The sequence below is a fragment of the Clavelina lepadiformis genome, chromosome 1, assembly GCF_947623445.1.
Source record: "Clavelina lepadiformis chromosome 1, kaClaLepa1.1, whole genome shotgun sequence".
NCBI lineage: Eukaryota > Metazoa > Chordata > Ascidiacea > Aplousobranchia > Clavelinidae > Clavelina > Clavelina lepadiformis.
The window spans coordinates 22,569,567-22,592,887 of NC_135240.1; the positions used below are offsets into that span (position 1 = coordinate 22,569,567).

At 36.2% G+C, this 23,321-nt stretch overlaps 4 protein-coding genes across 4 annotated transcripts; 2 read left to right on the plus strand and 2 right to left on the minus strand.

Moving 5' to 3' along the window:
• Positions 1-397: 397 nt before the first annotated feature.
• On the minus strand, positions 398-7,235 carry LOC143446255 (dynein axonemal assembly factor 3-like). Its single transcript, XM_076945814.1, has 12 exons — positions 7,095-7,235; positions 6,863-7,005; positions 6,324-6,478; positions 6,000-6,093; positions 5,196-5,353; positions 4,659-4,835; positions 4,260-4,382; positions 3,988-4,113; positions 3,450-3,654; positions 3,097-3,211; positions 2,555-2,629; positions 398-2,417 (listed from the first exon to the last, which is right to left on the minus strand). The coding sequence occupies exons 2-12, from the start codon at positions 6,927-6,929 to the stop codon at positions 2,261-2,263; spliced, it is 1,452 nt and encodes a 483-aa protein (XP_076801929.1). The 5' UTR covers positions 6,930-7,005; positions 7,095-7,235; the 3' UTR covers positions 398-2,260.
• On the minus strand, positions 7,005-11,963 carry LOC143446259 (peflin-like). The gene is made up of 4 exons (XM_076945828.1): positions 11,824-11,963; positions 9,028-9,190; positions 8,629-8,772; positions 7,005-8,087 (listed from the first exon to the last, which is right to left on the minus strand). The coding sequence occupies exons 1-4, from the start codon at positions 11,842-11,844 to the stop codon at positions 7,858-7,860; spliced, it is 558 nt and encodes a 185-aa protein (XP_076801943.1). The 5' UTR covers positions 11,845-11,963; the 3' UTR covers positions 7,005-7,857.
• A 2,189-nt stretch (positions 11,964-14,152) lies between these two features.
• Positions 14,153-18,984, plus strand: LOC143461330 (N-acylneuraminate cytidylyltransferase-like). The gene is made up of 6 exons (XM_076959225.1): positions 14,153-14,397; positions 14,515-14,657; positions 14,768-14,923; positions 15,238-15,368; positions 15,498-15,592; positions 16,010-18,984. Exons 1-6 carry the CDS (start codon positions 14,240-14,242, stop codon positions 16,032-16,034), a joined length of 708 nt encoding a protein of 235 aa, XP_076815340.1. The 5' UTR covers positions 14,153-14,239; the 3' UTR covers positions 16,035-18,984.
• A 737-nt stretch (positions 18,985-19,721) lies between these two features.
• On the plus strand, positions 19,722-22,321 carry LOC143461321 (cytochrome P450 4V2-like). The gene is made up of 2 exons (XM_076959211.1): positions 19,722-20,538; positions 20,993-22,321. The coding sequence occupies exons 1-2, from the start codon at positions 19,892-19,894 to the stop codon at positions 21,855-21,857; spliced, it is 1,512 nt and encodes a 503-aa protein (XP_076815326.1). The 5' UTR covers positions 19,722-19,891; the 3' UTR covers positions 21,858-22,321.
• The last annotated feature ends 1,000 nt before the right edge of the window (positions 22,322-23,321 follow it).

The following is a 23,321-nucleotide window of genomic DNA, read 5'->3' on the forward strand; positions in this document are numbered from 1 at the left end:
CCAGAAAACGTTAATATTCCGAACAAGAAATACAACAGAGTGCTAAGGTGGCAGCAAAAAAGATCCCCTTTTAACTAGTGGAGTGTCTGCAGTTTACGTTTAATTTGTCGGTGCTTGCGAAGAGTTAAACTTGTCCGCACTATAGCATTTTTGGTCTAGCTTCAATCCTAGATAAAACATGACAAAACGAATGATTGAAAATGATATCAATCGATCGCAAACGGCGAAACTATGTTGTAAAAATACGACTTTTTTCCTCATTGGTCAACGCATGTATTTGCTACAAATGCCGCTCTTAACCACAGTCGAACGTTAGGAGGCTGAAGACCGCAAGAAATGTAGAACACTCATTTCTACACTAAACAACACATGTAGCCAAACACCGAATACGAAGTGATAGCAAAAGATAAATAAGATTTTTATTATTAAAATATATTGGTCTTGAAACTTGCACGGCAAACGTACGTGGGTATGACATGTGAGAGTCTCGCAGTCGAAGCTTGTAAGCCACACGGGAACAGAGCTGGCGCTGAAAGAGCTCCGAAGGCACAGATAAGAAACGCACTTAAAAGTTTAGGCACGGTAGCTTAAAATTGTGAGTTGGAAAGATTATCTAGTAAAATAGTTTTATTCCTACACATGAAAAACGCTGCGTATGTACAATCAATGTCAACATACATTACGAATACTATCACACAAAAACTGGAAACAGCAACAAAAGTATAATAATAACGATTACAACGACGTGCAAAGATACAAACAACATATTTAAGACTAGCTTCAGATAGGGTTAAACAATCCGTGGGGAAAAAAAGAAAGCTTAAAAATCGGTAGAGTAATTAATTATGAAAAATGATTACAAAGTGTCTTCTGTTGATCAATAGGCATTCCCTGGGTCGTTAAGAAAGGTTATTTATAGCTGCGGGAAAACACAGGATGCCGCTTTAAACCACTTCCGACCATATATTTGGAAAATGGTGTATTGTGTTTTGCCCTTTGCTCTCTTGAAAATGCTAACGTAGCATAGAAAGGGCTTCCGCGATGTTATGAGATGTTTACCACGCCATCAAAAATAACGCTGCGCCTCCCTAAGTTATTGTCATACGTCGTTGTCGCAATGTATAAGATACGTACGCTGGAATCGCTCAACAAACCAGCCAAATTCTACAGAAGCGTAACGTGCCGTTCGGCGTCATACGAACCGCCACCATAAATAGCGACAAAGGATATAAATATTGAACAAAATTAGGAAATGTAGCATTATTATTATTATAAAGTACGTCGTATCAACACATTACTATCTATATAAAACGCAGGGGATTGATAATAAAATGATGTTGTTTGATGGCAAACGACACCGAAATCAAATCATCCGCAATCCAAACGCAATGTGTTGGTTTGAGTAGCGAACAACACTGGAGCGAAAAGTCGTAAACAGAAATGCCAAAAATATGCAGATAAGTTCACGTCATAGTCGGAGTATGCTTTTATTAATAGGCATGTTTATCGGATGGAAGCACGTCTATAGAAACCATTGAAATAATGTTGGTAGCGATAAGAGCACGCATGGGACTGTTTTTCAAACGCGTGTATTCCGTTTCACCCCAGTCTATAATAAAACAGCTCTTTATCGGTCCAAATAACGAGCAGTTTCAGTTACAAAGATTCGGATACACAACTCGACGCATACAAGTTGGCAACAGAAGGCATATAGTTATAAGATGTACAGGATTGATTGGAATGCGAAAGGTTCGTACTGAAACGAAAACAAATCCAACATCAGTGTTAATATCTCCCAAGAGTCTACAACTTACAGAAATGGCTGCGAGGTATATGGGATTGATGAATGCTAAGTTCTGCTGCGTGGTAAGCACACAGCGCTAGACACCGTAATATAGTTAAAGAATGGTGTGCGCAAGGTGCGGTTACAAATATGACACCACAAGGAAAAACTTTTTCAGCGTAAAGAACGCGCCAAAACAGGCCACCATTAAAAACGAAGCTAAGGGTAATGCTCATCTGCTTTTGTAAAGTAAATAACACAAAACGCGGTCCACCGCCGCCAAACAACTAATTAATTATCAATCCAACTCAAATCGGTCACAGTGCGTCCCGTCATGTACCATAATGACGTTAGATGACGTCACCGGGACATTACGTCATCAAACGCCACACTTTCGACGGTGGTACGAGCACAGCGTTTCAACAAAAAAATTCAAAACGTGCTGTCAACAGTGTCACGGAAACGATTAGCTGTTAACTATGATCGAACGAGTTCGAACTTAGCAAAACATCCCTGGACTGATTGCGGTATGTTGTTCGCGGGTGGCACTGGCTGAAATCCTGCTTCCTGAGCCATGGTGCTCACACGTGCCGCAAATCCTTCCACCTGACTCTTGTTTAAATCCAAAATGTATCTGTGGTTTTATAGAAGACAAGAAACGTAATTGTAATATAAGGTATGTCAGTTGCGAAACGATACGATAATTATGACTGGTATTGTGGGATGTCTATTGTTGAAGATAGTAAACGTTAACTATAACCTGATACTTACTTCACTAGTTCTATGGTGAGCGTCGCGTGCTCAGCAAATACGTGCCGTAAATCCGGGGTTAAAACTTGCACCATGCTAAAAAATAACCACAAAATATTTTAACATCATCGGTTTGGAAAAGTACCAGAGACTAACTACAACATGTATTGAAAATTCTTTAACGTCCGGTGTCTGTGAGTCAAAAGTTGTTTACCGAATTAATATAAAATAAAACCATGGAGCTATTTTCAATTCCCGCGTCATAACATTTACACGAGGGTTATTCCAGCAGCCAGGCCAACAGGTGATGAAATCCACTTAATATTGAAAGATTTCTCACAACGTCTTACCGGGTTGACAAGCCACAAAGCTCTTACGCGACGAAGTAATATCGTCAACAAGTTTTAATCAGACCCGTGAATGAAAAACTGGTTTTGGACAATTTTAAACAATCGAAGGAAATGCGTCGTCTGGGCGTTAAAAGCCTCTTAACATTTGTCGCTATACATTACGAGATGTCAACAGAGAACTATGTTAAATTGCTTTAAAACTGTCAGCCGTACCTCGCTGATATGAAGGCTGTGTTGAAGAGATTCTTGAATTTTGACTTCTTGTGTAGGTCGGCCACTGAGTTTAAGGATAGAAAATGGACACAAACCTCTTCACACGGTATGGGTGCTGTATTGGACAACAACGAAAGCTTGAAATTCGAGTTGCTTAGCAGTGAAGATTGAAAAGCAAAATAACAGTACATGGCGACTAGCTTAATGGCACGGTTCATTAATCCATTAAACTGGGTCAAAAGGATGAATCATCACACTTAGTGACCGATGCCCTAGTCTGTTTATTGCTTGTAAAATTTGAATTCACATTTCGCTTTCAGTGACTCACCGCACCGTCTACATTTTCCACTCACCGTAGAACTCCTTGTTGCCCTGAGTTTGCGCGTGATCCATCTCTGTCTCCCCGTCGCAGTGCTCCTCTGTATCCACGATTTCATCCAGCTCCATTATCTTCGGTTCCTTTTTGTCGTTTTCCTCCGGCGCAGGCTCGTAATGTGTCCCGCTCTGTAGCTCGTGGAAAATGGCCGTTAAGTTGTGGAGGGAAATGTCTGCCGAGTTCTGCGTATATCATGTTTAAGCACAGTTTTACAATAAAGTCATAATAAATGATAACATGAATTATTTGGGCATTAGCAATAAAAAACCACAGGATCTTTAAATTTCTTAATACACTGATGATAATCCTGAATGTTATGTTGGAACGTTAAGGGTTGTTGTTGTTGTAGGTTCAGTAGCACATGGCGTGATACAGACTTCAAAACAAACAAGCTTCGCGGTTGAAAGAGCTTAATTAAATTAGATGATACAAAACAGAACGAGATAAGCGTCTAATCATAAAATACCAAACCACTGTATCTGTGGGTAATATCAAACTAACGATAACATCTTTACCTTGACAGGTTTTCCATTCGCCGTCTTAAGAAGCGACTTTTCTTCGGTGTCCACACCAAATGCTATGTACGGTCCAGTGACCATGTCACCCCAGTAACCTCGGCACGGGACGCGCTCGCCATCTCTCTATCAACGTATACAGAGTTAGTAGAGCGAAGTTCAGACTCAAAGTTTACATTTGTACGTTCTCGAAGTGAGTTTAGAAGAAAAAACAATTGCGTACAGTATCAATCAGGCTTTTTATTCATTTATACAGCCAACCGCAAACTCACGCGTTTTAATAGGATGCCACTGGCCATTGACTTGTTGGGTCGGTCATAGATGCCTTCGCGTGCTTCGAACGCAACGCCGGTTTCCCTCCAACGAAAATATTCAGCTTTAGTCATCATTTTGGCCTGTATGAAACACAACTCTAACAGTACATTAAACTGCTCAAAAATTGCGCCCAGCGTAGAAATAGATAATATATAGACCTGACCGAACGTAATTTTATTAAGGAAATGCTGTATGTTTGTAATGTTGGACTATGAATATACATGTAAAAGTAAAACTGTCCTTAAAACATCAAATTATAGTCCAATTGATAATAGACAACACATGTTAAAATGAGTTTCAGGAGGAATGTCAAGAAAACGTTTATATTTGAAAAGGATTTCAAAAGCAAATGTTACCCCTAAGTCATGCAGCTTCATGGACAAGTCCCAGTCATATGCGCCGTTCCTCTCATCATATCGAGTCGCTAAATACTGACGTAATCGACTGTCCCACATTGACGACACGTTAAAATGACGCATGTCTGGTTCCCTCCAGAACTTGAAAATACCTTCAAGATAGTCTCGCTCCTTGTACTGTGGAAAGTGCACAGGTTTAATAAATAAGGTCAGTCAGAAGACGTGGAACATTGACCTTAGACTTTGTTTATAAACCAACGTTGTAATGTTTGTGTCTTTTCGGCCTGAAAACTTTATAACATTAATCTTAGGCCTGTAAGCATAGGTATAGGTCAAAAGTAAAAAACAATTTTAGTCTTTTAAGGTGATCATATGCAAGGTATCATGTTTAGCAAAGCTTTGCAGAAAATACAACAATAAATATTGATTATGTACATAAGAGCTTGCCAAAGACGTCATCAGAAAACCGCAACCAATTAGGTCTGGCATAAGCGGGAGTATCAAACGCAAACAAAAACAAGGTCCTTTTCAACAGACCTTCAATTGTGATAGGTCAATCGTAGGCATCCTCTCATCTGAGTAATCCAAGTCTGTGATCATTTCAATAAACAAATTGGCCTTTTCCTGTAGGTACTGCACTGTTTGCTGCCGTATTAATGTATTGCCGTACAGTTCAGCAAAAAGTTCTACTTTTTCTGTAAATAATTATACATTTAAGCAAGGCAGTTAAACTAGCTAAAAGTTGAAAAATCAAATATCAAATTGGAGCAACTAACTCAGTAAAACTATGTTATATTTTGACCTCAAGTTGAGCAGTTAATCTAAATGAGCTTGAATCACAGATAATCACAGAAAAAAACAATTTTGCTCCAATAAATAAAATTTCACACAAAATATATTTACAAACATTTCCTAAGCACGAAAAAAATAATTGTGAAATAAAAATGAGTATTTTATATGCATAATGTATGCAACTCCTCAAAAAGCTAGGCTATTCATTTCCTACAGCATGTATTTGCCATATAATCAACAGATATTTTGCTCCTATGTTACATACATTTTCACAAAGCTAAATGGCAATTGAGCATAAATTATTCACCACAGACAAATGTTAAATATTTTGCAAAGTCAGACACATATCGCAGACAAAATTCGTCTACAACCTCGAAAACAACTGGGGATTTATAGATAACCTTTTAAAAACTATTACTTATAATAATTGCAATATAACTGTTTCATATGCTCTTTATATGTATAATTGTATATTGTTACATTCCACCACATAATTCCTTTCATTTAAAATACCATCATTAAAGCTAAGAGGTGTATTTCATTTTGTACCTTGTAAGCCCATTCTATGCGCTGGTTCCAATGACAAGGTGAACAATAACAGGTGTTTTCCAAGTAATTCCAAGTTGTTTTCAACCACATAAATCTGTAAAATGATTCTATGTTACAGTAATGTCATTGGATTCATAATAAAGTACATGTTGTTGTTTACCAAACAAGAAGAAAGCTATAACGGAAGTCACTTGGGAAAAGCAAATTACTTGATAAATGATTTAACTAATTTTTTTGCTGGTATGCTAGCGCTTCACCTACTGAAAAGGTGCAACCCGATTAAGAAGCAAAATACTTACAACAAACACCAATATTTAAACATACATGAATCTTTCTCTTTTTATGCCTCTTCCGAAGAGCAGCTGTTTTCAATATATGTCTGCAATCTCCAGCTCCAATCATAAGAATGTTGACAACATCCAAAGCGTCATGTGTTACTCCTTCCTCAGTGGCAGAAATACAGTCACAGCCGCATATTTCTGAGCCACAACGATTTGAATTTCAATCACTGAATACATCTCAAAAGCTAGTTTTCTTTAAATATTTTAATTGAGACAAACAACAACCCTTGGATTTTCGGTGATGCTTATAAGGGACATACATCAGTGAGAGATAAGCACACTTGCACAGTACATTCAAACAAATTTGATTGTTACAGACTAATTATACAACAAAGCCCATAAGCAACATTGCGTATAGCAACAACAGTTTGTTTTCTAGCACTGTCATACTTAACATACCAAAACACTAAAAAAATTTTTAATGCTCATACACTATAAAATGTTACCACAGCACATAAAATAAATGTTAAGCAAAAAGTAATTGTATGATTTTCATAGTATAAATTGTCAGACAGAATATACCTGCTTGAAAATCAAGGGCTGGAGTGAAGCCCCACATTGTAACTGTGCCAAATCCTTCACCAGACATGATGTAATTGTTTGCTTACAGTTATGAAGAGTCACCACAGAGCAAACTACCACTTATAAATAAAATCCTTAGTCATCTGGATACACAAATAAAAATTAGCTACGATTACATGAAGTAACATGGGGCACCTTTCATATTGAACAAACTGTAAATCTGAATTCTTACCATTAATTACAGCTTTATGTGTAGATTTACTAAAGGCAATTTCACGATCAATTTTGACCTAATATCAACAAAATTGAATTATAATTGGCTATAAAACAAAATTCACGTATATAATTGGATTTTACAATTACATGATCTCTCCTAGTCATAAGCATGTTTACAACTTAATCCTAAGCAATAGTTTGACAAACTTTTGCAAAGAAAATGGCAATGAAAATGTGCAACGAGTAACAGAAACTCCCCTTCTCTGAAACACTACGATGAAAACAAAACTGCATGTCTTAGAAACACGAACCTACACAAAAATCTTAACCAATTGGTGGGATTAAGTGCAAGTTTGGATTTATTCTAAGCAGTCCACTTTTATGTGGATTTCATAGAAATGGAAAATTTCAATTGATTAGTTATAACAACCTATGACACGCAACATTTAAAGCAATTATTAAAATACTGAATAAACGATTCTGTTATTAACATGATCCTGAGCCACAAAATCATGATTAACCATATTATGACCAATTACATTAAAGCTGAACTGACGAAATGTAAGCACTTCTTTTTGTAAATATGAATCACATGTCATTAATTTCTATCACAAAATAAATTAAGAACAACAGCAAGCATGTACTTGTTTGACTTATGAAGTAATATGATATTGCTACTCAATAACAACGGCCAACAGGTACAAGTGGCTAAAAACAGCTACAATAGTGGAAATTAGTGAAAACTTAATGACCACGGCGAAGTAACACGAAAAGCTCAGTTACGGCTTGATGTTAGCAACTGCCATGCACATAAAATCATCGTATGCCATTTGAGCACTTCCCATCATTTTCGTGTCTCTTTTCTTAAACTCAGCTGTCAATGACTGCATAACCAAACAGCAGTTAATGAAGTCTTCGAATGTAAGCTGCCGCCTTCCATGGACGTCATAACGCCACATTGCAGTCTTAACAAATGTCGGAGAAACATTGAAACCCATTCTAGAAAATGCTGTATAAACATAATCAGGGTTTTCATTTTAATTGCGCTTGCTATAGCAGAGCATTAAATTAGATTGGTTTTACAGTATAATCAATAAGAGCATCTGGGTTGGGCTAATCACAGTTCTTGGCAAGTTTGCATTAAACTAATTAATATATGCGTTTAAGTGAAAACTAAACATACAATAAGCGAACAAACAAGAAACAGTGGGATTGTTAAAAAACAAGATATTAATCAATCACAGTAAAATATTCTTTTAAGAAATTTATCTCAGATACCAGACCACCAGGCATGTAAACTAGAGAGATGAATCAGAGAATTGGCATGTTTTGAAACAACTTATAACTTTAACCAGACACGTATAAGTTCTTGACTAGGAATACAACAGTATTTAAATGAGAATCTTCTTACATTAAAATGACACCATACGTTATCGGTACTTCAAATAGAATAGTTAGAAACAAAAAGTATAAACACATATATAAATTTATGTATATATGAGTATATGTAAAAGTATCAGTATAAAAGTTTGATGCAAATATTATCATACCTGTATGCAACTCTTGTTCACTTATAAAACCAGACCTATCTTGGTCATATGCCACAAAGACTTGTCGCCACTGGTTAATGTAACCCCATAAGGAATTGAACTCATGCAGGTCAATGGTTCCCGAATAATTGTGATCAAACAGAGCTACATATTTAATTAGAAACTTAACAACTGTACCTCGGTAGTAAGTATCGGTAGCAACTTATTTTGGTTGCTATGAGCATCAACTAAAATGGAACTATTCAAATAAGAAAACTTCTGCATAAAATAAATGTTACCAGAGTTTATAGACCTACCCTAAAAATTCAATATCAACTAAGTAAGAAAATTGAACTCTATAATTTAATCAATGGTTAATGGCTAGCATCATAAATCTAAAACATAACACAACATGGTTACCTATCATTTGATAGCAAGTGCCCAACTTGAAATGAGACCAGTCATTGTTGGTCAATGCTTGTTGTAATTCGGTTGCTGAAATGTGACCACTTCGATCAGCATCCACAGATTGAAACCACGCTAATACAGATGGATCAACCTGAGGAGCTCCACCAAAACCAGGCTATTAAAAGATTATAGTGCAATTTACAAAACCTGTGTTGGACTAGATTGTTCACATGATCAGGTGGGGTTGTATATAAGTTATGGCCAATATTGATCAAACAATCTACGATTATAACAATAGCCTTATTAAAAACTGCAAATCAAGTGATCAATGTGTATCGTTTAATATCAATGTATAAATACAAAAATTAATACCAAGGTAAAAATTAAGGATTAAAATACAGAACTTTAACGAAAATCAATTTTCTTAGATCAGGATATTCCACATGACACAATCACAAAAGCCATGAATCCCAAATTTTTGCAATGCTTATGGTTGGGAGTAGGAATTTATTCAGGATACTGCAAATTCGATTTTTGTCATCGGAGAAAAATGTTTTTTACGAAAGAGAGCGGGATAAAAAAGTTACAATTATATATTTATACGAAATACAATGCATTATAACTTTATAAGAATAAAGTATATATCATATATGAAATAATAGAAATGTAAGCACAACTGGCAACATGGTGATGTTGAAATGCATGGTAGTAAAAATATAAATTGAAGAACTGAAATCAAATTCATAACAAACAAAGGGGTCCGAATCTAATAATGGAATCAACTTAAGTAACAAAATACAATCAAAATGGCAAATTAAGTCACACTTTAGCGTAAAAGTGACACTTAATGTTAATAGTTTGGCCTATTCAACGTAGGCTGTGGTATTTATAGACATTTATTTCATGACATTTTGTTTTAAACTTGTCCAACGGTAAACAACTTACGTCATAGATAAACACCTCACACAAGCACATGACATCAGGCAGACTCACTTTCAAAGGTAAAGAGTTTGACAAAACAGTATTTTGATTGTAGCAGTAACTATTACCAATACAAGTTTACTGACGAAAGGAATGATCTACAGCATTGTCTTAATATGAATCACATCCTTTAGGGATAAAAATGCATGTCGTAGGACGAGGCTGTTCTCAAGCTATGACTAAAAGGTGAACTATGGTGACTTAAACAAGTCATTTGAAAATCAAACTAATCTCAAAACTTTTTTCTTTGTATTTAGTCTTTAATAATGAGATTACTTGACAGACTAGAAAGTATACAAAGTAAACGATTGATGTTGACTTATTTCAAGAAAACTTGTGGTTAGTGGTTACATGACGCTTTTGACAAGCGCAAATGTATATAACATATTGGCAAAATTCAAAAATGTGTACTATAAGAGTGGTCTATAAGGAAAGGTCTGGAAAAATAACGCATTAGACTCATCAATACGCTTGCCAAGTTTCTACAAGTTCACACCAACTTACAGTAAAGAAACAAGGCAATATTGGTTTTAAACAACTTCTTGGAAAAAGTGCCATATATAGTTTCCAGTTTGAGGAGTGGATAAACTTGATAGACGTTTAAAATAACTGGATTTTGTCGTAAATGGTATCAGTCACACATTGATGAGTTTTTAATTACCATAAAACTTGGTATCAGTCTGGAATATTGAAAAGTGTGGCACCAAACACACAACATTTCTTGACATGCTTGCCAAATTTATCATATATATACATCTATCATTTGCCAATTCACAAAAAAAGCAAACAAGATATAACTGTCTTAAGTCGATCATTCGTCATTCAAAACTTATTATGATACTTCTTTATAACCCAGTTTTAAACAGGGAAGCCTTTCTTCGGTTTTTTTAAAGCGTTTTACTATCGAAATCCTTGAATACTGTAAGACAAAGTGGTAAGTGTGGCAGCTGCAGGCACAAGAATCATCAATGTGCACACCAATTTTTTTATTTTCATGCCAATTTATAATAAATAAACAAAGAATTAAGGCTTCAATGCATGTCATGCATGCCAAAATTTGCATCTTTTCAAGCACAATTTCTCAGCGAAAACTGCCGTACTTTGCAGTCTGGATTGTATATGCAAAACCAACCGAATAAGTAACAATGAAGATATAGTTACCATTTGTTATAATAGTTTCTTTATTAGTCGATCATTTTAATGCACCTTAAAAATTAAATAGCTCGCAAGCTTAAAACATTTGGGCATCACTTCCATAATTTTTCTCTATCACCTCACAAACCTTTTCCATTCCGTCATTTATGTGGGATGGCAAAGATGCAAGAGACCAAACTATATCATTTGCTTTTGCCCCAACAAATTAAGATCAAGAATTGTGGAATTATTAGATGATAATTTTTAACTTCTTTATATTCAGGCCATTACATTGGTGACAAAAGTACAAGAGACTCTATTTCCCGGTAGTCATTTAAAACTGACATCAAAATTTTTCTAATTTTTCGTTTAATCATTGTGTATACCTGCATACCGTAGGCTAGTATTCCAACAGTACCACATTTATGTACGTTCTTCTGGATTTATAACACCATTTGGGAACAATAACACTAACACATTCGTCCTCATTAAGTTCAGACAATTAAACTTACGACTATACAAGACTGTGACTAAACATTTTCATAAGCTATAGTCTGATAGTACAGTTATTAAGTGTCACTATAGCCTGAGCTATACTGTACTTTACTAATTTGAAAAACAGTATCAGTTAAAATAGTATAAAAATAGAAAGCTTTCACTTGGACACTTATCGTTAATGAAAACCGGCCATACCTGTTGCCCGTAATACGCCATCAACTGAGTGATTTGTTCAACTTCTTTCACCAGCTTCAGATGAAAACACTTTTTCTCGATTTCGTAGACAAGCTTCTCTTGGAAGAAACAAGAAAACAGTTCATAGCATTATTTCATATAGCCTACTGACTCGTCCGGTTCATAGAAATTTTACCCAATGCGTACTACATACAGTATCAGTGCAGGAGGCTTTCAAATTTCAATACAAAATATAATTAAACAAAAAAAATTTTTCAACTGATTAAGAAATAAAATAAGAAAAAAATATTAGTTAATATACTCAAAACATCTAGATAAGAAATAAAAAAAAAAAACTATACTGTACAAGAATTCGTTTTAACTTAACCAGGTAATTCCAAACAAGAAAAAAAAGGTTGAAAAGTACCACGAATGAAATTTATCTTCATGAATAACCAGAATTAAACTGGTAACGATTAACTCCTCTATGGACTTCTGCCTTGTCGCGGCAGAGGAGCTTGAGTGCCTCAACGAACTTTGATCTATACTCGAGGAAACTTTGTTTCCAAAAAAATACCAATACCAGGTCAGGTCGAAAGCAAGAGGTCAGACTAAAAGTGCTCAAAAAAACATGAATACGCACAGGGATGTTAGTCATACCGCATCGTCTGTCGCGCGGATTAACAAGAAGGGCGTTTGAGTTTTGGGCAGAGGACCTCGTTCAAAACAGGAAGCGGCATTCTCCCCAACAAGTCACCCAAAAACAAAAACCCAACAATGCTTTCGCTTCGTGTTTGAGGCGGTAACTGGGGACAGCGTAAAGTACTTGCACTCTTGGAGGTCTTACGCGTATTTGCTAATGATTTTCTCAAAAGCTAACAGTAGGAATTTGGAATGTCCTTTCTCTAACAGGAAAGGAGTAGAAACAGGTTGAAGAAGCCAAACGGTATAGCTTAGCTTATTGTTGGCATTTCTTTAACAAAGCATTGTGACTTCGGAACTGTTCAACTGGCTAATGGGTGGAAACTTAATTTTCTACTTTGATGTAAATTCAAGTGTTTCTGCCCAGGCGAGGATGTAGTTTCTCACAAGTCCCCCGGCTGGCAGATTATGTTGATGTATGGATTTCTTTAGGAGATCGAGTACGTGCATTTTGAAGCAAAGCTAGAGGGATAAAGGCTGCTTTGTAGGCTATACAGGTATACGCCATAAATTCAACGTCGCAATATCTCGAGTTTGTTGATGAAGTGGAGGCTGCCATAAAGAGGTTGGCACCCAATAAATCCACAATTCTGTTGGAAGACTTCAATGCACATAGGTCTTCTTAAAAGGGTATTACTGGAAAGAATGGTAATGTAAAACAGAAAGATTCATGAAATTGAAATAACAAACTGGATTTTTATTTACCTACACTTTTTTCTTTGATTTTAAATCTTTTGAATTTTGATCAAAAATGATAGTTACTGTTTGACTTGAGTCCGTTTTTAATGCTTAATGGAATATGGTAAGAATAATGATTTTACCAAATAATTTTTTAATTAATTGTAAATAAATGTTGTGTTATTGGGCGCCCACATTACAGTAGTTTTACCAAAGACCAACACAAAATCAAAAATACTGAAATAAGATCGTTATATACCAGATGGAATAAAATTAAGATCAAGACCGTATTTCTTTAAGTAGGGAAAAGATACGAGAACGTATTGGTTTGAATGAATTAGGCCCATTCAGACAATTTCGAACTTATTCTGGTAATGATATTACCTTGTTCTTGATACAGAAACGCGCCCGTGGGTTATCATGATGTTGTTGATAGCCTAAATGACATTTGGAAGCTCTTCACCGAGTTGTTAACATAAAGTATTAGCTAAATAAAGAGTACAGTTTTACAAAAAAATAAATAAACTATAGTTACTGAAGTATATAGCTAATGATTTTGCTAAAACTCAGAAATCCAGTCACTAAATAAAGCAGACAGTCACTTAAATCTTGCCTTATGTTAATGCGATAGTGAAATATTTTTGTACTTTGATTTTTTCAAGGAAATTTAGTTTAATTTAAAAAATTTCTTACTGTTTTAATTACACAAAATATTTTACCTTTAACACAACTCGCAAACATGCACGATTTTGATACGCATGACGGACCTTTTGTAGGTTCAACAAATAAGCTACACCATATGAGCCATTAATATGTGACTTATAACTTCTACTACTGACACTCTGTGTGAATCTAATGTCAGGTTTCATTGCAATTTACCGCATTTTCCTAAACCAAATATTTGCAGAAGCATTCGATTTCAAACCCCAAAGTTTGTTTTAAACGGTTGCAAAATTAATAAATGCAAGGCTTACAAGATGATTGATATCACGGAAAAAGTGACTGTAGCTTGGGCCAATGTAAGCATAGGTTGGTGGGCTTAAACGGCTCACAAAATATGAATAGTCCGTCTTCTAAAGGATTTCATCTTGCTGCCTTAATATTAGCAAGAGGTGGTAGCAAAGGTATTCCGATGAAAAATTTAACTGATGTTGCGGGAAAGCCACTTTTTGTATGGGTTTTGCAAGCTGCTCAAGATAGCAAAGCATTTGACAGGTAAAAAGAAAAGTTATATAGATGAGGAAAGTAGGCTTATATAAAAATCTCGTTAAACCAACTTACAAGAAATGAAAGTGGTATATTTTTCTTGTTTAATGCTGCTCATGATACAAGCATTTGGGTATCCACGGATCACAAAGACATAGCGAGCGTGGCAAAGAAGCATGGTGCTGAGATTCATATTCGATCAGCTGAGGTATCCCAAGATCATTCTACGTCGATGGAGTCAACTTTAGAATTTATGTCTCAGCACCCAGGTGCAACATTATTTGAAAATTATTCAGAAATCATTTGCAACGCACACGTTTTTTTGTTTTATGAAAACTTGCTTTGATATAAAGTGTGCAGGTTAAATGATTTTCTGTAGAAATTGACGCCATTGGCCTCCTCCAAGCAACTACGCCTTGTGTTCAACCGGGTCATCTGAGAACAGCGGCTGCAATGATTCGTGATCATAATTATGACTCAGCTTTCTCCGTTGTCCGAAAACATTATTTTAGATGGAAGGAAAGATATTCAACAGGTGACCTTTCTCCCAAGTAATTCATTTACAACGTGACCACCGTAAGTAGGTTACGCAGCTCGTTGTTAGATAGACGGTTAGGATGTTATAACAATTATGTTAGGATTTAACAATTAGAAAAGATAAAAAATAGCTTTGAACATACATTTTTCAAATGAAATATTGACAACCATTCATTTATTGTGGTAGTATATATAGTAGCTTAGAAGAATATACAATAGATAAAACTGGTGTACAGTATAAGTAATGATTACTTCAGTTTGTATAGCACAATTATGTATACTGTAGACCAGATTACCTTTTACCAATGACAGATGAAACAACGGAACCATTGAATTTCGATCCCCGTGATAGAAAAAGACGACAAGACTGGCCAGGCGAACTCTGCGAAAATGGCGGATTTTACTTTGCAAAGAAACACCTTTTAAAGGAGGGAGTGTTTCAGGTTAAACATTTCTTTTCCGTCCGGAAATGGGCCTATATTTTAAATTATAGTTGCTAACTATAAACTATTCACTACTCTTTTTAAGTTTTTGCAAGTGTAGCCTATATATTAATTGTATCGTTTCAAAAGGGTGGAAAAATGACTTATATTGAAATGGGTGAAGAACACAGTTTGGATATAAACTCGCCATTTGACCTTTTGTTAGCAGAACAAGTAGTGAAGAAGTTAGTAGCAGTTTCGTAATAAAATGTACAATTGGTATTTCAAAATAGCCATCCTTACTAGGAAATAGTCAGCCACTGTTTCACTGGGAAAATTGTAGGTTTACGCATTAAGGTATTTTTCACTGCATTTTGTTAACCGAACTTAGCCTAAATGTTAGGCCATAACAGGAACCTAATCCTATTCCTAGCCTACATTAATCTAACCAAAGCTTACATAAATTAAACCCTCAATAGTTAGAAACATCCTTTTATGTATACATACCTAAAATAACCAAATACCCTATCTCCAAACCTAACCGCTTATCTTTAACAATGGGCTGCATGACTTACTGCACTTCCGGTGAAATAGTCAATTTCCATAATAAAAATATTAGTAATAGTTGTTTCTACAATTAGCTTCTTTTTGTTTCTGTAAAGATACGCCTATGACTCGTCCACATAGCAAGTTTCCAGGTAAATCGAAAACCGGTGTTGGCACCATAAACATTTTGATGAATTACGAAAAAGAGTAGCGCATCAGCTGATTCTTACGGATCGACTCAGTCTGTTTCTTTTGCGGCCGAGTAATGTAGCCCTATTGCTTGCAATAAAAGGCGAAAAATTACACATGCAAGTATGAAAAAAGCCTAAAGAGGTGACCGAGGAAAATATTTGGTGTTTTATCTATATATTCAATTTTAACAACGAACCTAGTCAAATGGTGTAGTGTAGTAATCAATATATACAGCACAATTTGCATTGTGACATCTGAAGTTTCACTGTGGTACTGAAATTTCGGTATGAAGAGTTACATAGGTCCACCATCCTATCTACTCAAATGTCAAAGGTCAACGTGGAATAGGTGAATGGTCGAATCACTGTAGAGTGTATAGAAATTTTATTGCATTCGTATTTTTAATTAAAAAAGTCGTTGCCGTGACCATAGCTTATACATGACGTAAATAAACTTATCGTCATACCGTTAACGTTATAACACCGTTAGCAGTTATAATACAGAAGTAGAATTATCACGAAGATTTTTTCGAGTTGCTTTGCGAGTCTTTATCGCAAACAGTTTTAATGCGTTCGGTCCTGAGTCACGATTTACTTATGACAAATAATGAGCGTTTCCTTTGTGTAATACTTGCTTGAAGTATTACACAAAAACCATATTCGCCATAAAGACCGCGTACCCTGGCGGCTGTTGTTACTAATATTAATAGCGTAATATTAATATAATAATAATATATTAATAGCGAGGTACTATTGAAGATGATAACTTGTTTTGCTTCTGACTCGGTGGTATGAGTTCCCATTCCTCAAACGGCATGACTATGCTGTTAGTTGCTTAATTCTGCCAATACATATTACTAAATGATAAAATTCCCATTGTATTTATTAATTATCAGACACAAAGGCTTACACCTTTGGGCAAAGCTTACTGCATGTTACATAGCGCAGTCGTAACAAGTGAAAGAGTAAAAGGGTAAAAAGGGAAGGTTGCAAACATTACAACAGTATTTGTATGGCACATCAGTTCAATCGAGGTAATTTATCTGAACGTTATTAGGGAGAATTTAAGCTTGGTCAACAACTGAATGCAAGATCCCAAAATAAAATTTCAGCATTTACACAACAACCCATGACTCGTGACGTAACCGTCACACAGTAATATATGTATAATATGAAAACAAAAGTTTGTCGGAAACATCTGGCCGCTTCACAGACAGCGCGAACCAAAGCATTGCGAAGCAACAAAGCAGCCAGCAGGCATGTCATTTAAGGCTCATTTGATGTACAAAACTCGTAATGGCCGATCGCTCTTTTGCAACCAGCGAAAACTGACTGACAGAAAGGAATTTTGTGATAGCTCTGTAGTTTTTTAGAATCTTAGTCTAGAGACAGAATATGACAGAGCAAGGCATTCCAACTATTTTTGCCTTTCGGATCACTTCACATGCCCTTTAGAACAGGTGGACCAATTTGTTTCAATCTTTGCCAAAAAGGTTGACTTTTACTTTAGCACAGGCTGAAAATGTTGCTTAGTTAAAGTTAAACAATAGTTGAACTTGAAGGTTTTAAGTTAAAATCAGTTTTAAGCTAAAACTACTACTGTATATATTTTATAAGTTGAACAGAGATTGCTGAATATGCTAGTGCGATATATACCTACTTGGCAAGCACAAAAACTTCGTCGAATAGGGTTATAGTGATTACAGTATGAATACTAGTAGATTCGACAACCACTGTTGCGTAACGTAGCAATGCTTTTCTAGGAACTGCAACATTTCTTTTTATAGCTTTCAACGTGTTCGTGTTGTCTTTGAGCGAAGTGCTAGCAATCCAGCAGGCTGATAAAGTGCGCATTTCAATGAAAATTTATTGGGCATTTGTATCACTACAACATAGCTTGCTTGATTCAGTTTCAAAGTTAAGCTGAAAGAGCTCCGGGTCGCATACAATTTTTTGCACATGGCCTGAAGTTGAAACATGCTGACATATAGTATACCAGCCTATAGAATACTAAAGCGTATTGTAGGCCTACTGGAGAATTGTCTCAGACTAAGCTAGCTATTGTGTTAATTATACAATATTCTTGACAAAACGTGCAACAGTTAGTTGCAAACTGAATCTCAATTACATTTGTTTTTGACAAATATGAAGTAACTGAATAAGTACATTAACCAACAGGGAACCAGCGACGAGGTTTGGTAGCAGGTTTGGAGCCAGCGACGAGGTGATTAGTAGCAGGTAATGTTTAGTTTCAGCATAGGAATGTCACAAAGGGTAGTACTGTACATAAACTAGTGAAGCATTCTTGTTTTTCCGCTGTTACCGGACTAGGCTAGAGCCAAAAGCCAAGGCTGATCTGTGCTGTACGTTAGCATTTACATTAACCAGCACAAATACACCTACGGAGGCTACGGTAAGATAGACTAAGCTTATTTAACGCAACACTCTGTACTTGTCTGTAACAGAAAACATGCTATTCATACTTGCTCCAAATAGACCCTTTCCAAGTTACCGCCACCATTCTCTTTGGGGGGCAAGATTTTTCAAGCCCATACTTAACAACGGAAATTGTCGACCCACTTTGATTGTTTTTTAAATTGCATGCGTATCTGCGGCTTGTTACACAGGCTAATTTCGTTTGGCATGTCAAGCAGAGTGTATAATCCACTAGAAGTAAACACAAACCGAATTATTACATTCAAACGCGCCGCAGATACCGTGCAAACGTTTTTGCATTTTACGTCCCATGCTTCGCTGACCTCGTAACGTTACTTCGTATCGAACTAGTTCAGTGCGTAGGATCCAAACCACTGTAAAATAAGAACTAGATAACACATTTTCAAATTTTTTTTATCGCGTAAAGGAATTCATATGCAATTCACCTGAACGAAATCTTTACAACCCAATGGGCAATGGCCAGAACGCTTGTTATTTAAAACGTATCCAAGTGGGTCAACATTTTTCATTATTAAGTATAGGCGATTGAAAAAATTTTGCCGCCTGGGCAGTAACTCTGAAAGAGTCTATTCTATACGGAATACCTGTGTCGTTCCTATTGTTTTTTATTGTGACGTCATAATGTCCGCCATCTTTGTCATGATTAAGCGATAAATTTGCGTTTTATGGCACTTATTTATGGCAATAACTGCTTAACCAATACATATTAATACAAATCCTTTTACCAGTATATTTACTGACAACCCTCTTCGATTTAAGGCCAGTTTGTTTCTGAACTTACCCCTCACTTTAAGTATGGCAAATTTCCGAACGAATTTTAAGGCCAAACCATCATCTATCACAGGGCTTCTCAAACTATAGGTCGCGACCCCGTTTGGGGTCGTGAAACAAATTCAACTTTTATGAATTGAATTGTTTTTTTTTGTTAACTTCTTATTCGCCTTCCTGTTTCCATTACGTGGTTCTTTTATTACTGTACAATTGCTTTCGAGGATTGTGTACATTTGTATGATTTCGCCATTGACAAAATGATCACTTGAGATTTGTGATGGAACGTTTATTGTTTTTACATCATTAACGTGTAGGCTACCCATCAAGGGGTGACATAGAAATTTCTTTTTAAAATGAGATCGCAGAATAATAAAGTTTGAGAAGTCCTGATCTAACATATGGATGTTTGTAGGTATAGTTTTGTTTGTTTGCGCTGGTTGAACATTAATAGTCGTTCATATGATTTGAACAAAACCTTTCGCGTTAAGAGCTCATTTAGCTTTTACTTTCTCGCAGACTGAACAACGTTTATATAACGACACTGTTGTAGGTATTGTAATCGATAAGTAGCATAAGAAAATGAGTATAGGTGTACTTGCTGCGGTTTTTCTACTTTCGACGTTGCTTGTAACGTACTGGAAAGAAATCAAAGAGTTTCTGAGATTCAGAAAAATGATAGCTAAATTGCCCTCTCCTAACATTCCCACTTATCCGCTTATTGGACATACTTATAATTTCGTGGGAGATGCGGCTTATTTTTTTCATTACATCTCGAGCATGGCAAAACAGTACATAATGGAGACGAAAAATAAGTTAACTATTATCTGGCTGGGACCTATGCCATTACTAATGGCCTTGCATCCAGATACAGCAGAAGTCATACTGAAAAGTTCAAAGCACATGGAAAAATCGTACGTGTACACTTTTCTGCACCCTTGGCTTGGCACAGGACTGTTAACAGCCGGTGGAGAAAAATGGAAACAGCGGAGGCGCCTCATTACGCCTTCTTTTCACTTTGATATCTTGCAAGATTTCCTTGACGTAATGAATGAACAGACGCAAACAATGATTTCAAAAGTGGACGAAAAATTCAAATCCGGACAAAAGGTGGACATAAATAAGGTAGTGACGATGTGTGCGTTGGACATTATTTGTGAAACGGCCATGGGGAAGACTGTAAACGCCCAGTCAAATTACGATTCGGCTTATGTGAAATCACTTTACAGGTAACTCTTGTAGTTTTAACGCTAAAAACATATACATGTTGAAATTAATCTTTCTGCTTCTTGCTGTCGTTTGATATGAGTGGTAAAAAAATGCTGCAAACGTGATGCCTAACGTCCGTCAAGCCAAAGTAAACTAAACATCGTCGATACGACCTCGTTAAATTTGCCCGTCCCTGTTTGCACTGTGTATATGTATAGAGTTAACGCCATTGTTTAAATATCGTAGCACAAGTGTGGTAAATAATTTGTAGAGTTTTTGACATCTTGCCTGATTAAAAGCGTTTTTGATCATCAGTTTTACTTACTTCTGTAAGCGGAATACCGTAAACCTCAATTTCGATACGTTAATAGAGTCTATCGGTATATTTTTTCAACCTGATTATTAATAAATATAATTAGTCGCTGCTATATTCGTTAAATCAAAATTAACCCATCTTTATTCTCTTATGCACAGGTTATCAGAAATAATCCAACTACGTCAAAAAACCCCGATTCTGTGGTGGGATTTCGGATTTGAGAAGTTGAAAATCGGGTTGGAACACAAAGACTTGCTTCGTGTTTTGCATGACTTCACGAAGAGTGTCATAACACAGAGAATGGAGACGAACAAAAGCTCCAAAGTTACTAAACGTATGGCGTTCCTGGATGTCCTTTTGCATGCCGTCACTGAAGACGGTGAAAAGCTTTCTTTGTCGGATATTCAGGAAGAGGTTGACACTTTCATGTTTGAGGGCCATGACACCACGGCTGCTGCAATGACTTGGGCCATTTACTACATCGGAAGTCATCCGGAAGTGCAAAAACGGATACATGATGAATTGGATAAAGTGTTTGGTGATGACGTGGATCGCAACCCCACCATGGATGAATTAAAGAGGCTTCAATACCTGGAGCAGGTCATCAAGGAGGCACTTCGCTTAAGTCCGTCTGTGCCATTGATTGCCAGGGTTACAACGGAAGACTGTGAAATGGATGGATACTTGATACCCAAAGGTACCCAGGCCGCAATTTTCATTTACGCCCTCCATCATAATCCTGAAGTTTGGGAAGAACCGGAACGTTTTGATCCCGATCGTTTCAACAAAGAGAATTCTATCGGGAGAAATCCGTTTGCTCACATCGCTTTTTCCGCCGGACCTCGAAATTGCATCGGTCAACGTTTTGCTCTTCTGGAAGAAAAAGTTATCATTTCCAAGCTACTCCGCCGGTATGTCGTGGTATCACACAATAAAAAGGAAGACATACGGATGGAAGGTGACTTGATTCTCCGTCCAGCCGATCCACTTAACATCAGCTTGAAGTTGAGGAGTGATGTGTGAATGAAAATAATTGTTTTTTGCTATGGCGTTGGGCAATTTTATTGACATTTTGAATCTTAAATCCATATGTTTCTGACTAACGTTAGACCGCATGTCCTCTTGTATTACATTAACCTAATGCTTCTATGAATTTTCAAACTAAACTGTTAATTTTTAAAAAAACCTGTGGCGTTGCTTGCTGTATACTACAGGTAGCATAACTGGTTCTCTGTTACCTGTCTTTCACGAACAAACCAATGGTATAGGCGAAATTTATTGGACAATGTTTATCGAAAAATGCCTCAAGCGTTGCATTAATGTGTATTGTTTTGTGTGCCTGTGTATAGCATGATATTTAATTAATTAGTTTAATTTACGGTGAATTAATTTATTTTTAATACAAAATGTCCGTTAGGGTAGAAATATTTGTTTTCATCTGCAAAAAAAAAACAGCAAAATAAACAGGAATGACTTCTTGTGACTTTACTAGGCATATGAAAAATAAAAAAGAACAACAAACGCTAAAACCTGGCATTAAGGTTTACATAAAATAAGCTTTAGAAAAACGTACCTGTTAAAACCTTGAAATAATCGCATTAAATATGAGCAAAAGACGTGCGTGTGACACGCTTTAAATACGGTAATTTTTTGGCAACATTCCGTACGTCTTTCAAACAAGCAAATATGGAACCAGTATTCATACCACAGTGATAACCAAAGCAGAGGAAATTTTCAATTTTTGTTTTTTTTCCAATGGCAATTTGTTTTTGAATTTAGATCCAATCAGGATTGGAAGAACTTCTAATAGAACCCGATAGCGTTTTATCGCTTTAGATCTAGGGCTGCAAACTCGACCACTCATTTACAGCGATCTCTGGTTGGTAGATCAGTTGTCTGCCTCGATAACTCCGCTTCACCTGACTTCCATGAAGGCTACGTGTCTTTCTTTGCCAGCACTAATTGCATACAAAAAGCAACATAAAATCTCAAACTAAAACATTTATTCAAACTTGTGAGCACAAGCATTTATATAGCACGCCCAATGATAAATTATTATAGCCTATGTGAGGAATGCCCCATGAAGTCTGGAAAATTAAATGGTTAATGCCACATGGCATGTCTGTGTGGCATTAACCGCCACACTTTATTAGAGTTCAAGTTCGAACTTGAGTTCACAACGTTATTACAAGTCCGAGTTTAACTTTTAGTTTTGTATTTTCAATCTAGTGAGTTCAAATTAAAATTCGAGTTCGTCAGAATTATTTAGCTTAAATTCGAGTTCACCTAAAAGTCGACGTTTTCTGTTCATTCATGGAAGTTCACTGTAATGGAAATTGCAACAAATTGAAGAAATTCATGCTGCATTGCAATTCTTATCACAAGTTGTTTTTATTTTTTCAAGACTAGGCAACTCAGCTCGTTACTCCACCTCGATCAATTTTTTCAAGTTCGATTTCAGGAGTTATTTTATTTTTTAGTTAAAGC